Genomic DNA, 13,760 nt, shown 5'->3' on the forward strand with positions numbered 1-13,760 from the left:
AAGTCAAACTGAAGTTGGTGTCTTGCAGAGTCTGTAAATGTGTTATTAACAGCACTTAGGGTCAATTTGGAGAAGAGGCTTTTATTTTGAAAACAATAAAACCGGAAGTCATGTTGTCGTTAGCGGAAACCCGACCGTTAGCTTCAGGAAATCAGTTGGTGGAAAAAAAGCTTTCCTTTCTGTGACCAACGCTCCGCAGCACTGAGTCAAACAAACACAGGAACAGCGATAGCCCGTCGCCCATGGACCCTCGGAGTGTAGCTCTAAACCCGCGGTGTGTCCGTCGATAGCTCGCCCCGGTGCCGAGGCTCCGGGCCGGGACCAGAACCAGGCCCGGCGGGCTGCTGTGAGCAGGGATCGATATGCCGTGTGCAGGGGAAGAGTAATGTTTATCACCGTGACTTTCTGTCTGTAGATAGTCATGTAAAGGGGGAGGAGTTTTTTTTAATATTTTGCTTGTTAGATCTCTAAAAGGCCTGATAAATGTTTCTGAAGCGAGTATAGTGGTGTAGCTAAGTCGTTAGCTGCTACGTTAGCATCCTCCGCCCCGATGAAAGAGTACAAGGTGGTCGTGCTGGGCAGCGGCGGCGTCGGCAAGTCCGCGCTGACCGTCCAGTTTGTCACTGGCACCTTCATTGAGAAATACGACCCGACCATCGAGGACTTTTACCGCAAGGAGATCGAGGTGGACTCATCTCCCTCCGTGCTGGAGATCCTGGACACGGCGGGGACGGAGCAGTTCGCCTCCATGAGAGATCTGTACATAAAGAACGGGCAGGGGTTCATCCTGGTGTACAGCCTGGTCAACCAGCAGTCTTTCCAGGTAAACCCTGTCATCCAACACACATCACACACACATCAAACACACATTACCTGCTCATAGTTATGTACTTCATCACAGCATTCCATGTATACACTGTGCATGGGGTGTGATGCATACTACCCAAATGCAGTGTCTTGCACCATCTGAAGGTTTATTATTTATTATTCAAAGAGGGAAGTCGAATACAATCTATACATCAATTTAAAAGCAAGTGTTGCTGAAGTGATCTTGGCAAAGGATCTTTTGATGAATTGACATCCTTACATATGTCTATGCTGTGCTTTGGTATATGGTGTATTGCATCAGTAGTTGGAGAAGTATTCTGGTATATTATTGAAGTAAAGGTAGCCATTCTACACTGTAAACATACTCTGTTACAAGTCGTTGCAAGTCGTACTCAGGCAATAGTTCAACATCAATTCTTATCAACATTTAGTTAACAAAAGTATACTATGATACAAAATGGCCCATATCAGATATATCGTTTTGGTGCATTACATTACATGTTACTTGTTAGACGCTTTTATCCAAAGCGACTTACATACTCAATACTGTGGGCAATCCCCACAGGAGCAATTTGGGGTGAAGTGTCTTGCCCAGGGACACAACGACATGCTGACTGCAGTGGGGTTTGAACCTGTGACCCCCTGATCCCAACACCAACGCACAACCCACTGCACCACACGCCTCCATTCATATGTTTAATGTTGCAGCCTGTACATGTGGGTTTAATTGAGTTATTCTATATTCTTATGGCCAGCTTTAGCAACAAATCTCTCATCATTTATTTGTTGGTATACTTTGTACCTCAGAATGCGTCTTTGAAGGCCTTTGAGAAACATACAAAGAAACACCCAAGTGTTTGACATTTACACGTGAAAGTAATTAACTAGGTAACAGCTTAAAGCTACCTAGCTTGCAAAACAGGTTCTGATTTAACATGCATGCACTAAAGAAGGAAACTTCTCGGCCTCATGGTAACCAAAACTGTTTAACTGTCCCAACAAGTTTAACAGAAAACTCAGAAACTCAAAGGTCTCATAAAGACAGCAATACTTGTCTAATGATGTTGTTATACAAGAAGATATTGCACATCAAACGCTGTGCCGTGTTTCTGTACCAAATACTAGTTTTGAAAAGCTATTGCCCATTAAACCTTAGGAAGATAATGTTTAAAACCTATGCCAATTATTAAGCATTTGAACATAGTAGGGCTGCTCAATTAATCGTATTTTAATCGTGATTACGATTATGGCTTACAACGATTACGAAAACCACATAATCAAAATAAAACGATTATTTTTTTATTATTATTACTTTTTTTTTCAGTTGAATTATACTTAAGGTTCAGGGTAATCAACTGTTCAAAACATACTGTTAATGGAATGGATGTTTTCAAAGTCAATGAATAATCGCATTTAATAATCGAAATTACAATTATTGACCCAAATAATTGAGATTAGGATTTTTCCATAATCGAGCAGCCCTAGAACATAGTCTTTTATAATTTTTCACATCAGCCCTGTGTGTTCATTGTTGTCGTTGGCATTTAAAATGTTTTTTAAATGCATACTGACTTTTTGGCTGTACCTAATTCCCTCTCTTTTCCATTGTGAAACTGAACATTGCAAATCTGCTAAGAGCCAGTTTAACTGATGTTTCAGTACTGAAAACCGCTTGAAGTTTCACGTGGAACCACCCTTAAACTCTCACTCTTCATCTTTCAGGACATCAGACCTATGCGAGACCAAATAGTGCGAGTGAAGCGCTTTGAGAAGGTGCCGTTGATCCTGGTCGGAAACAAAGTGGACCTGGAATCTGAGCGCGAGGTGGCGGGGGCAGATGGACGCGCTCTGGCTCAGGAGTGGGGCTGCCCTTTTATCGAAACTTCAGCCAAGAGCAAGACTATGGTGGACGAGCTGTTCGCAGAGATTGTCCGACAGATGAATTATTCCACCCTGCCGGAGAAGCAGGAGCAGTGCTGCACAGCCTGTGTGGTGCAGTGAGAAAGAGGTAACGGCAGCGCCATTCCTATCTTTTCTTGAGCTGTTGCGTTCATGTTTGGGCTGTCCCAAAGAGCACAGTTGGCCAAGCAGTCATTTTCCAAGATGTGATGAAATGTCCCTGCGGTGTCTGTAAAATGCTTCACAAGCTGAGGGGAAATGTGACAAATGGATGACTGTGTGGCGTCTCTGTGCTGTGGGAGGGAGAGGAGAGGTTGGAAGTGAGAAGGATGAGTGGGTGGTGCTGCTCTGGCAAACTGTTGGTTTAGCTTGTTATCATAAGATCGCAGAAAGTATGCAGCATTCAGAACACAACTGTATGAGCAGCTCGGGGCTGTGAAACTAATGAAGCACACAGCCGGAGAAAGAGGAAAAAAGTGGCATCCTGAAAAAGAAGTTGTGTTCCAAAACAGGAAGTTCACTCTGATTCTGTGAGAGATGCTGCCTGTGTTACATAGTCACGTTTGAGCTTTTTAAAGGTGTGGTTTTAAGGGCTGCATTTGAACAAATAGTCCTTTCATCTAAAATGTTCTCAATTAACTACTTGGTCTTTTAAAAAGTCCCAAAAAGTGGAAAATGTTTATCAAAGTCCATCGTGATGTTTGCAAATGTCTTTTGCACTGTTATGTTAGTCCAAAACCCAAAGAGCAGTTTAATATATCACCAAACCGAAAAAAGAAGGACATTTCAGATTTAAAATAAGCATTTTCTACTATTGAGATACAAAAGATTACTTTAAGGCTAAATGGGTCAGAAATAGGAGGGGTTTATATTTCTATTGAAACATTAGTTGTATAAATAATCTGTTTTGTGTCTCTTTTCTTTCTAGATGCATCATCTGTCTGGATCACCACAAGGATTTTGATTAACCATGAACCCGGGGACAACTAACAGGAACTCACCGCTGTGGTAGAGTTTCTGTTCAATGTGGTTTCTGACTGCTTATCACAGAGCATCTGACAGGAAAGACGTCGGTCCTATTTTTGATATCATAACTGTTAGAAGACGTTTCTGCTGCAACCTTAACGGCCTTTGCTGCGACCCAGGATGGAGTCAGTCAGACGGACTTTTTACGAGCGGCCACCTGTGAATTTCAGTCTTTTATTATTTCTCCTTTTTAGTCGGAAGTATACCTGAAATAATAAGCAGAAGGGTTTGTGAGGTTGCAGCTTCTTTTTAAAGCTGCTTTACTCACTATTATATACTTTATTATTACTTGTATTATGTCTCAAATTTGGAATTCGACAAAGTATTTCATAATATCGAAACATTTAAACTTTTAAGCATGCATACTTCGACAAGGTATGCTGCTCGCTTTGTTTTGAAAGTCTTCTCTAAAATAGTTCTTCTAGCTGACGCAGACTGCAGTGGCGTGCACAATGAGTTCTATGGCTTCAGGAAACAGGATGTACGACTTTGTGGATTAAACATGTTTCATCAAGAGTTTACGGTTGTACTATCAAAGTAGCCTGAGGCAGCAAAACTCATCTGAACACATGCATGCTCAAAATTGAAAAATGTTCTACTAGATCGACTTGAAGTGATAGGAAGAGCCATTTGACTGTTTTTAGCCTGAATCCTGTCAAAGTCTCTACAAGGCATGAATCGCGTGGACGCAGGTCTTCCATTGAGTAATCTCTGTGGGAGAATGATTTTGGAACGACCAAAGGAAGCTCACAGTGCATATTTGTGTTTGACTATATGGCGTGTGTTGCTTTTAATCCAGGAGGCGCTGATTTCTTGTCATCAAATAACTCAGTGTGGTTTGATAAAAGTTCTTAATCAGATTTAACTTTGTATTTTTCTTTATCTTATAGTAACCTATTTATTTAAGACTAAAGACATTGGTAGACAGTTTTTAACTTTTAATTTTATACTAGTTTTTGCTTTCTGTGACTCTTCAGGATACATGGTACATTGTTTTGTTTTTAAAGCTGAGGATTTAACAGACCCTTAAATCATTTCTGTCGCTCCCTGGTCTCATGTTTCTTTTTTTCTTCTCAAAGATATAAACAGCTGTTGTCATTTGGTAATAAACATGCTGGCCTTTCTGCTGTTGTCCCTTGGCACAGTTACAGTATTATCTCTGTTCAAAACATCCATACACAATCTTTTTTTCATCCCTAAACGTGAGTGTAAATGAATAACAAAGGGGCTCCAGTACATGAAGTTAAACACTAGGGTTATTGTATTGTGATGGCAACATTCACATGGTCCAACACACCCCGTTATTTTTAAAGTCACATTTCTTTATTGTGATTTTTATGACTTTAACTTATAAGCAATCATTATAGATGTGTTGGTTGCAGATATAACAGGTGTTGTTGTTGATTGGTTTACTTGTACAGGCTAGGTCTGCACACTGAGACAAAATGTAAAATATATAATAACTTGAAATGTTGCTCAAATGAAAGTACAGTTTTTTTAACAGCTAACTCGGTTTGAATTAAGACGATCACTAGTCTAAACAGGTCTCTTGTTGCAATGCCCAAACATAAATATTTTCCAGTCCTTGCACAGGATGTTTTAAGATTGATTTTAGAATATCTCTTGCACATATTCAATATTTCAAAAATACTATTAAATGGTCTTGAAGGATCAATTATAACAAAGACAAATATATTGTGCAGCCCTGGACATTTGGAGGAAATTGAAAGGAGTTTTGAATTTATTTCACATATGATGTTATATCTTTTTGGACATATTTGACAATGAGAAAACTAATAGAACACTTTTTCTGAAGCTACATCCTCTGAAAATACCAGTTCTCACAAACACTTTCCACTTCCCTGTTCTGTTTTTATGCACCAGTGGAGTTGGTGTGTGTTTTGCAAGTTTTTTTATTTATTGCTTTTGTCACACATGCTGCTGCAGTTTCCACATTCCACAGAGCGTGAAGCTGGCTCTTCTTCCTCTCGCTCTGCGGCGGTCAGGTGGAGCTGCTGCTGGAGGAGCTGCTGGTGGAGCTGCTGGTGCTCTGTGAGCCCGAGCATCCCTCAGGGTCAACACAGATCCTCAACGCTTATTGTGGGGAAAACATGACAACGTTTGAGAGCATGTTCCTGCTTGTTTTTTCTTTCATTGCAGAACAAGAGGTCTTAAACAAAAACAACTGTGCCTCTGGGCTGTAAGCAAAACAAACTCATTTTACACAAATAACACTAATCACTGCAGCTCTATGTGTGGTTGAACTACAGGACAGAGAAAGCAGCTTCCACACTGTTCATGTTGCCACAAAATATCAAAGTTCCCCAGGGTCATAGAGATAGTTAAACACGTTTTGTTAATTTGTAGGGAATTAGACAACAAAACCAGTATGTACTTGGTAAGTATATGGAAAATATTTTTGTAATCTCTGTTTCATTGTTTTCATAACTTTTGATATCTCCATGAAGACACACTTGGTGATTTGAAGGTCAAAAGAGGTACTAACTGCCACATTTGGTTGACTGTAAAAGTGTGTAGATTTATACAGTACTTGCATAATATTGAAGACATTAAGCATGCTTGTCTGGTATGATACATGCAATAAAGAGTGAAAGTTTCATGAGATAATAGCAAACATGTATGGCGACAAAAATAAATGAGAGGCTAAATCAACTAGATATCAGAGGGAAAATCCTGTTGTGAAATGTAGACCATTGTACTGAGGATTATTAGGGCTATAGGAACAGGGGAACAAATAAGATTTATTTTAAATGTTGGATTTCGAGAATAAAGTTGAACTGTCAGTATGTGCGCTGACGCTAGAGGTTTTATTTACTCTCAAAAATATAACATTAATCTTGAAATATCAACTTTGATCTTGGCATTTTCACTTTATTCTCAAAATGCAACAAAAAAAATTCACATTTTAAAGCCTGGCACTCATAATCTTCCACACATATGGTCCACTGACCTTGACATATTTTGACCCACAAGTTCTCACAGGGTTCTTCTGAGGCAGCTCGTCACTGGGGGCGTCGAGTGAAATATCACCAGACGTGGTAATGCCCCCCCTCCCCACGGACCCCCAGGAGCCCAGCTGTCAGTGTCAAGTACAAACTTCCTGCCCTGACTCCTTTAAAACTCCGTCAGCATGTTTACTGTTTTTCACCAGCAACAGGAGGTCTCTGCTCTATTTTGCAGGCGTGCTTACTTATCATACACGGAGACAGGGCGCTTCATCACTGTCTCTGAGACATGAGAGGTGGTGTTCCAGGAAATTGAGCTGTGAGAAAATATATAAATATGAATGATGCACCCTTATTCCTATATCAACTTTCAAAACAAAGTGCTTTTCAGTAATACAAACCACATTTAAAACACAAGAGAATAAAACAAACAGAGCCAGAAAACCAAAACGAGTGTATGTAAGTTAAAAAAAAATCTGATTAAAAAAATTATTTAAAAGATGTTAGTTTGCAGTCCTGATTTCCTCAGACAATCTGAACACTGACTACAAGGTTATTGTGAGTTATAGCCTAGGTTGTTATGTAAAATTATGGTTATTGTTTTATTGTTTGATATAAAATGTGCTGTATGAATTAAGTTTAGATGATTTTCATTATAATAAAGTCACATTCTATACTATTATATTTCATGTATAATTTCAGAAAATCAGCTCTGAATCATCTAAACTGAGTTTAAAGTGGTATTAGCAGTATGAAAATATAGCAGTTATAGCTCCAGGCCTCGCGGGGGCAGCAGCACGTATTTTCACGGTTCAGACTCTGACGTCATCAGTCTAAGGCGGAAGTAGCTGTCAGGATGAGATGAGCTGTGAGAAAAAAGGCTGTAAAGTGTTTTAAAAAGACTTTAACACATAAAGAAAACTGAAAGATAAGCAGCTATGAAGACCGTGTTTGTTACTGTCGGCACCACGAGCTTCGATGAGCTCATTGAAAGCATCACGTGTCCAGAGACCGTTCAGGTGAGTAAACAAGCTAAAGCTAAAAAAGAGCACCCGAGTTTGATTCTGCTTTTGTTGTTGTTTTTATTGGTTTAATTAAACAATACAAATATGTTGTATGAACTGTATTTTTTTAAATGATAACATAATTATTCAGGTTGTGTAAATCATTCAAAGAGTTGGATACCAAAGAGAAAAAATTAAATAAATTGTCATACAAAGTAAAAACACATACAAACGCACATAAGAGGATTCAAAAAACAGGTCCGACATTGAAGAATGTTCTGGTTTCAAAATCTGATCGTTATTTGACATGCTGCAACGTCCCGGTGTGTGTGTGTGGGTGGGTGTGGGGTGTGGGGGTGTGTGTCCGCGGATTGGTCCAAACGTAATGGCTCCGCGGATTCGTCCAAATCACTATACCCAAATACGTCACTATACCCAAGAAGAAAACAATCGAAAAAGAAAAATCTCCAACGAGGCATTCTGGGGCAGCATAGACAGGTCTTTTCTTTGTTAGAGTTGTACTCGCTACATGGTGTACTTTGAGGGTTTGTGACTCTGCAGACCATTTACATGCAGAATAAGCTACATAACGGGACAAGGGGACGGGTAATAACCAGAAAAGCATGACATGGGACCTTTAAGATTTGTGGCACTAAATTGTATATGCAGGACCAAATAACTGCTACTTGTGACAGAACGATATAAATACACAATTACACAAAACCAAATTGTATTGCTAATGCTAACGAGTGAAAACAAATTAAATTTGAGCAATACATTGTTCTTCGTTGATAGGTACATAAAGAAGTCAGGACTTTTGATTTGATCGCGGCAGCAAATTCAAAGTAGGAGTTTTTGAACATGTGACTAGTTTAATAATAACTTGTTTTTCTCCTCACAGGCTTTAACGGCTCGTGGATATGAGCGTTTGGTCCTTCAGGTTGGTAGAGGGTCTCTTGTTCCAGCTGCTGACAGCTGTCCGCACGTCACACTGGAGGCTTATCGATTCAAAGACTCGATAGCAGAAGACATCGAGCAGGCCGACCTCGTCATCAGCCACGCAGGTCAGTAAAGTATCAAAAACCATGAGCTCCTGCCACCTGGACACTCACTCTTCCCGTAAATAGTGTTTTATTTAGATTTTTAACAACCACAAAAACTGCTTTTTACATGTTATATAACACAAAGATATTGCTGCCTTGAAACAAAACAAAATCAAACAGAACAAAACAAGAATGGTCCTATTGTTGACATTCTTATTTTATTTCAATTGCATAGATGCCAAAAACATCTCAAGTATTTAGAATAAAAAAAAACTAATCTAAGATCAGAAAACGTTGTTTAGAGAAACCAATCATTCGCTTGACCATCTTTTATATCTGAATCCTTTACAATAACTAATCAGCCTCCATATGGTCTGATGTATATGCTGTTAAGCCTTTAAAGCTGAAGTTGTAGTTTAGGATTGATAACTGTGCAGGCTATGTATCAATGTAATAGGTTTCTTATTCCATAACAATCAATTGATCCTGCCAATCTGTAAATGTAAGTCTTTTTAAAGAGATTTTCACTATTAAAAATGATTGATAAGGTCAATGTGCCACAATTGTTATTTTCTGTTAATGACTGTAGATTTCAAAGGAAGAGAAAATACAGGTATGTCAGCATCAATGTGCAAACATTAAACAGAAAACTGATGATTAATACAGCAACAGGCAACACAGCATGAGGGCTTCAGAGGGTGTCGAGCAAACTGTAAAAACAGGATGATATTAAAGCAAATCTCTTGGATTGGATTGTAGCTGTGGCCTGCTTGCCTTTAAGCCACTTCACAGTTTTTTCAGACGTGTTTCCTATCCTTCCATGTGCACAGTGTTGGTGAGAATGACGATAGACAACAGGTGGGCTGTCAAGTCATTATCCTGCATAGCTGAAACTTTTTAATAAAAGGAAAGAAGCAGCAAGTCATGGACGACTGTATTTGAGTTATAATGAGGCAAAACCTTTCCTTAGAGGAAGTCTAGTGTGCCCAAGATCAATAGCGTACCATGCTGTGAATGGATGTGGCCCTTCCTACTTCCAGGACATGGTTAAACTGTACACCCCAGCACGTGCACTCAGCTCTGCATCAGCCAAACAGCTCGCTGCACCCTCACTGCGAGGGGGACCCAAGTTCCCATCAGCAAAAACACATGGGTTTGCTATCCTGGCTCCAAAATGGTGGAATGATCTCCCCATTGAAATCAGGACAGCAGATAGCTTACACATCTTCCAGCGCAGACTGAAAACTCATCTCTTTTGACTCCACTTCGAGCGATAGAACTACTATCAAAGCACTTATATACTAATAAAGGACTGGCTTATCTAAAGCTAGTTGAGTAGCACTTGAAATGTTTTGGCTCTATGAAACCTGATGTACTTATATGATTCTGTTTTCTTCAAGTTTGTATCTTCTTGGTCGAATGCACTTATTGTAAGTCGCTTTGGATAAAAGCGTCAGCTAAATGTAATGTAATGTAATTGTTTCATGTTTTTACAATTTCTCAGCTTCACACACATTTGAACACTTCACATCCTTGTTGAATATGTTAAAAAGCATGTCATAGATTTGGAAACTTGTGTTTTTCCAACAAAAGCAAAAACTCTTTGGTGTCATGTTACATTAACAGCTGGAATAAAGTTCATTATAAGATAGATATTATTCTTTTGTCATCCTTAAATTAGCTAGGAAGGCACTATTAATTACTTTTTAAAAACCAAGATAACAAAATAATACATTTAAAATATTTTTTAGGGGGATAACATCATAAAACATGGCAACATACTATCTACTTGAATGGCAGAGCTTCCAACCTGTTGAATGCAACGGACAACACAAAGTAGACAATTAGTTTACTGGTATGAATTGACCGTTTTAAGCTTGTTTCAAAACTCTGTATGAAAGTCTATCTTGAACTTTCACTCTATAGTAAGACAACGAGAAATTTAAGAAAACGCCTTTTTCTTCTCAGGAGCGGGAAGTTGTTTGGAGTCGCTTGGTGCCGGAAAATCTCTGCTGGTCGTCGTCAACGACAAATTGATGAACAACCACCAGCTGGAGATGGCCAGACAGCTGCACATGGACTCACACCTGTTGTACTGCACATGCAGGTATGACTTTCCATCTTTACACTTTATAAAGGTCAGAATGATTTGATACATGTATACATTCCAGATAAATGACTTAAGTATAAATAAATGTGTATTTTTAAATACAGGCATAGGCAAATAATTACATGACTGAATATAATAATAGATACATTCTAAATACTTAAATAACCAACTTAAATGCACCAATACAAATAATGAATACATGTTGAAGTTAATATGGAAATAAATGCATAAATAAATAATTAAAGCAGATATAAATAATATATTTTAAATGTATTTTTTAATTTCTATTGTTTTGCTGTTAATTATTTATTTAGGAATTTATTAACACTTGTCTGTATTTATGCAATTAACCATTTCTATATTAGATTTTAAATTTAGATTTTTGCCTATTTATTAATTCCTTGTTTTGTATATCTTAATACTTGTAGTTTTTCGTGCTCCATGTTATTATAGATGTGACGTTTATTAGCTAAATGAAAGTAACAATCCTTTTTTCATAAAACGTTTTTCAGCACCCTGACAGAAACTCTGAGGACGATGGATCTCTCTGTCCTTCGGCACTTTTTGCCCGGACAGCCCAAGAACTTTGCAAATTTCCTCGATAAAGCCCTCGGTGTTCAGTGAAACTCTAAATCTACTGGACTGCTTGTTTTCTGTAACATAATGATACTTTTTTTATATGGAAGAAATTGTTGTAGATTGCGTTCTTTTAATTTGATTGTACAGCAAACTGCTGAAAATTTGAGTGCTTGTTTGACATTTTGAATATTAAATAATAATATATTAACAGATATGTTTCTGTCTGTGAAATCTCAGTGTTACAGAATTTCCTTATTACATCAAAAATAATAATAATAATAGATTACATTTGTATAGCGCCTTTCAAGGGACCCAAGGCCGCTTTAAATGGTGAACAAACAAACAAACAAAAGGGGCAAATAATAAAGTTAACCCTTAGATGCACGAGTGACTGGACCCTACACTTTTCCATAAGTGGGTCAAAAAGGACCCGTATTAGAATAATACCCATAGGATGCCATAGGAAATGCATGCGGGTCATTTTTGACCCACTTATGGAAGCTTGGGGTAGTAATACAAAAACTACAATTTCTTAAAATGTATAACATTTCAATTTAAAATGTGAATGGCATGATATCCAAAACATGTTTTTTGAGGAATAGCTGGAATACGAAATGATAAAAAAATGTAATTACAAAGATATTTCAAGAAAACCACCTCACCGGGTCAAAAAAGACCCACTTATATTTCATTTATGGTGTCTATTATAGAAAATAACTCCTTAATTTTCACGTGTGAATGCACCACCGACCATAAATCATAGTGGTGCATTCGTACATAAAAATAAAGAAGAAAAATGTATATCATAAATGAAAAAATACGGAATTTACCAAGATTATAATGAAAGGAAATCTGAATAATCTAACCAGCACTGAACAAGGCTCTCTGTACATGATTTGATATCACTTTCTTCTAACTTCCCCTTATTCCAAAGGCAGACACAAATCCAATTATCTGCTTTATAATGACACGAAAATTTATTTGATGCAACACACAGAAATTAAGTTGTTCCAATGTTTACCACAAGGGTGAGATAATGTTGAACTGCCAATGTTGATTATCATTTCAGCACTTACCCAACCTGGCAAGATGCATACATTTAGTGGGTTAAAGCTCTAGGCTGATTCGGAGAAGGTTTTTGATATGGTACCATGTGGTTAATATTTTAAAGGTCCCCTATTATACTGTTTTTCATCAATATATTATAGGTCTCAGATATATACAAAATATGTCTCTGAAGTGTTTGGCTCCAAATACCAAACAGATCATTGCAGCATCCCATAATCCCCTCTGTTTCAGGCCTGTTTCAAAAGTGCTGATTCTCTTAGGGCTTTCACACCAACGCGATTCCCGTTCTAGCTCCGTGCTAGAGCTTCTCTGGTTCGGAACCGTTTTTTCTTTTCAGCCCCCGTTTTGTTCACACCGCCCAGAGCCCGACTGGTGCTGCCGCTGCTGCGTCACGACGTCACAGTTTACAGCGCTGATTTTCTCCTCAACGGCGTTACGGTGCTCATTACAACAACAACAACAACAACAACAACAACAATGGGGGACTGCGTCGGGTCGATGATCGTGTTGCTTTTAATCATACGAAGTCAGATTAAATAAAATAACGACTTCTCCAAGCTTTTACTTTTCTCCCGAGTGCCGTGGTTCATTGTTTATGAATGTGTTTCAGCGGCATTTACCGACCGCTGCAGTGCTGCTCTTCCATGGGAGTTTATTCTCCCGTTAGCTTCGGGTTAGCTCACACGGCAGCGGCCTCTCTAAAGTATTCACTGTCTGACTGTCACATAAGCAGATGATACATATCCCCAATTCCCCATAAGTGAATGTGTGTCAGTCTGAATTGACGCTGCTTGGCATCACAACGCTGTTATTAAAGTTTCTCTGGTATAAAATGGGTGATGTTACCATAGCAACCAAAGCTAAACTGACTACTTGTTGTTGCTATCATATTGTGGCATAAGCCGTTTTCTACAGGCACATTCTACCGGCGTATTGTTCATTATGATTCTACTTGTGATAGTCGGACATGACAACCTGTTCAGCCCATGTATTGATTCCATCCGATAGCTGCTATAATACAAAAAAAAACGTCTGCCTGCTTTCCACAATGATCAATAACAGTGAACGGATGGTCAAAGTAAGGTACAAATAAACAGAATCACACGAAGCCTGGTTAGTGTTGCCTGACTTTATAAAGTGTGTTGTTTTTTTTATAAGTGTGGTTACGTTCTAGTCACTTTTCTCAGAGCTACTGCTTGTTACAACTTTTATTTTTCCGTACTCGCCAACAACGTTA

General features: G+C 38.5%; 2 protein-coding genes and 1 long non-coding RNA gene across 3 annotated transcripts; 2 read left to right on the top strand and 1 right to left on the bottom strand.

Moving 5' to 3' along the window:
• Positions 1–107: 107 nt before the first annotated feature.
• Positions 108–4,877, top strand: rap2c (RAP2C, member of RAS oncogene family). The gene is made up of 3 exons (XM_079671581.1): positions 108–823; positions 2,551–2,836; positions 3,656–4,877. The coding sequence occupies exons 1-2, from the start codon at positions 551–553 to the stop codon at positions 2,827–2,829; spliced, it is 552 nt and encodes a 183-aa protein (XP_079527707.1). The 5' UTR covers positions 108–550; the 3' UTR covers positions 2,830–2,836; positions 3,656–4,877.
• Positions 3,908–7,066, bottom strand: LOC307033201. The gene is made up of 2 exons (XR_013806416.1): positions 6,725–7,066; positions 3,908–5,847 (listed from the first exon to the last, which is right to left on the bottom strand). It is a non-coding gene; the product is annotated as an uncharacterized lncRNA (long non-coding RNA).
• Positions 7,067–7,509: 443 nt separating this feature from the next.
• Positions 7,510–11,665, top strand: LOC307030895 (UDP-N-acetylglucosamine transferase subunit ALG13). The gene is made up of 4 exons (XM_079667527.1): positions 7,510–7,738; positions 8,625–8,787; positions 10,735–10,873; positions 11,389–11,665. The coding sequence occupies exons 1-4, from the start codon at positions 7,658–7,660 to the stop codon at positions 11,498–11,500; spliced, it is 495 nt and encodes a 164-aa protein (XP_079523653.1). The 5' UTR covers positions 7,510–7,657; the 3' UTR covers positions 11,501–11,665.
• The last annotated feature ends 2,095 nt before the right edge of the window (positions 11,666–13,760 follow it).

This window comes from Notothenia rossii (assembly GCF_949606895.1).
Source record: "Notothenia rossii genome assembly, chromosome: 3".
Lineage (NCBI taxonomy): Eukaryota > Metazoa > Chordata > Actinopteri > Perciformes > Nototheniidae > Notothenia > Notothenia rossii.

Coding starts and splice junctions, on each gene's coding strand:
- rap2c (XM_079671581.1), top strand. CDS start 551: ATGAAAGAGTACAAGGTGGTCGTGCTGGGCAGCGGCGGCGTCGGCAAG. Junction 824..2,550: donor TCAACCAGCAGTCTTTCCAG/GTAAACCCTGTC, acceptor TTCATCTTTCAG/GACATCAGACCTATGCGAGA.
- LOC307030895 (XM_079667527.1), top strand. CDS start 7,658: ATGAAGACCGTGTTTGTTACTGTCGGCACCACGAGCTTCGATGAGCTC. Junction 7,739..8,624: donor CGTGTCCAGAGACCGTTCAG/GTGAGTAAACAA, acceptor TTCTCCTCACAG/GCTTTAACGGCTCGTGGATA. Junction 8,788..10,734: donor CCTCGTCATCAGCCACGCAG/GTCAGTAAAGTA, acceptor TTTTCTTCTCAG/GAGCGGGAAGTTGTTTGGAG.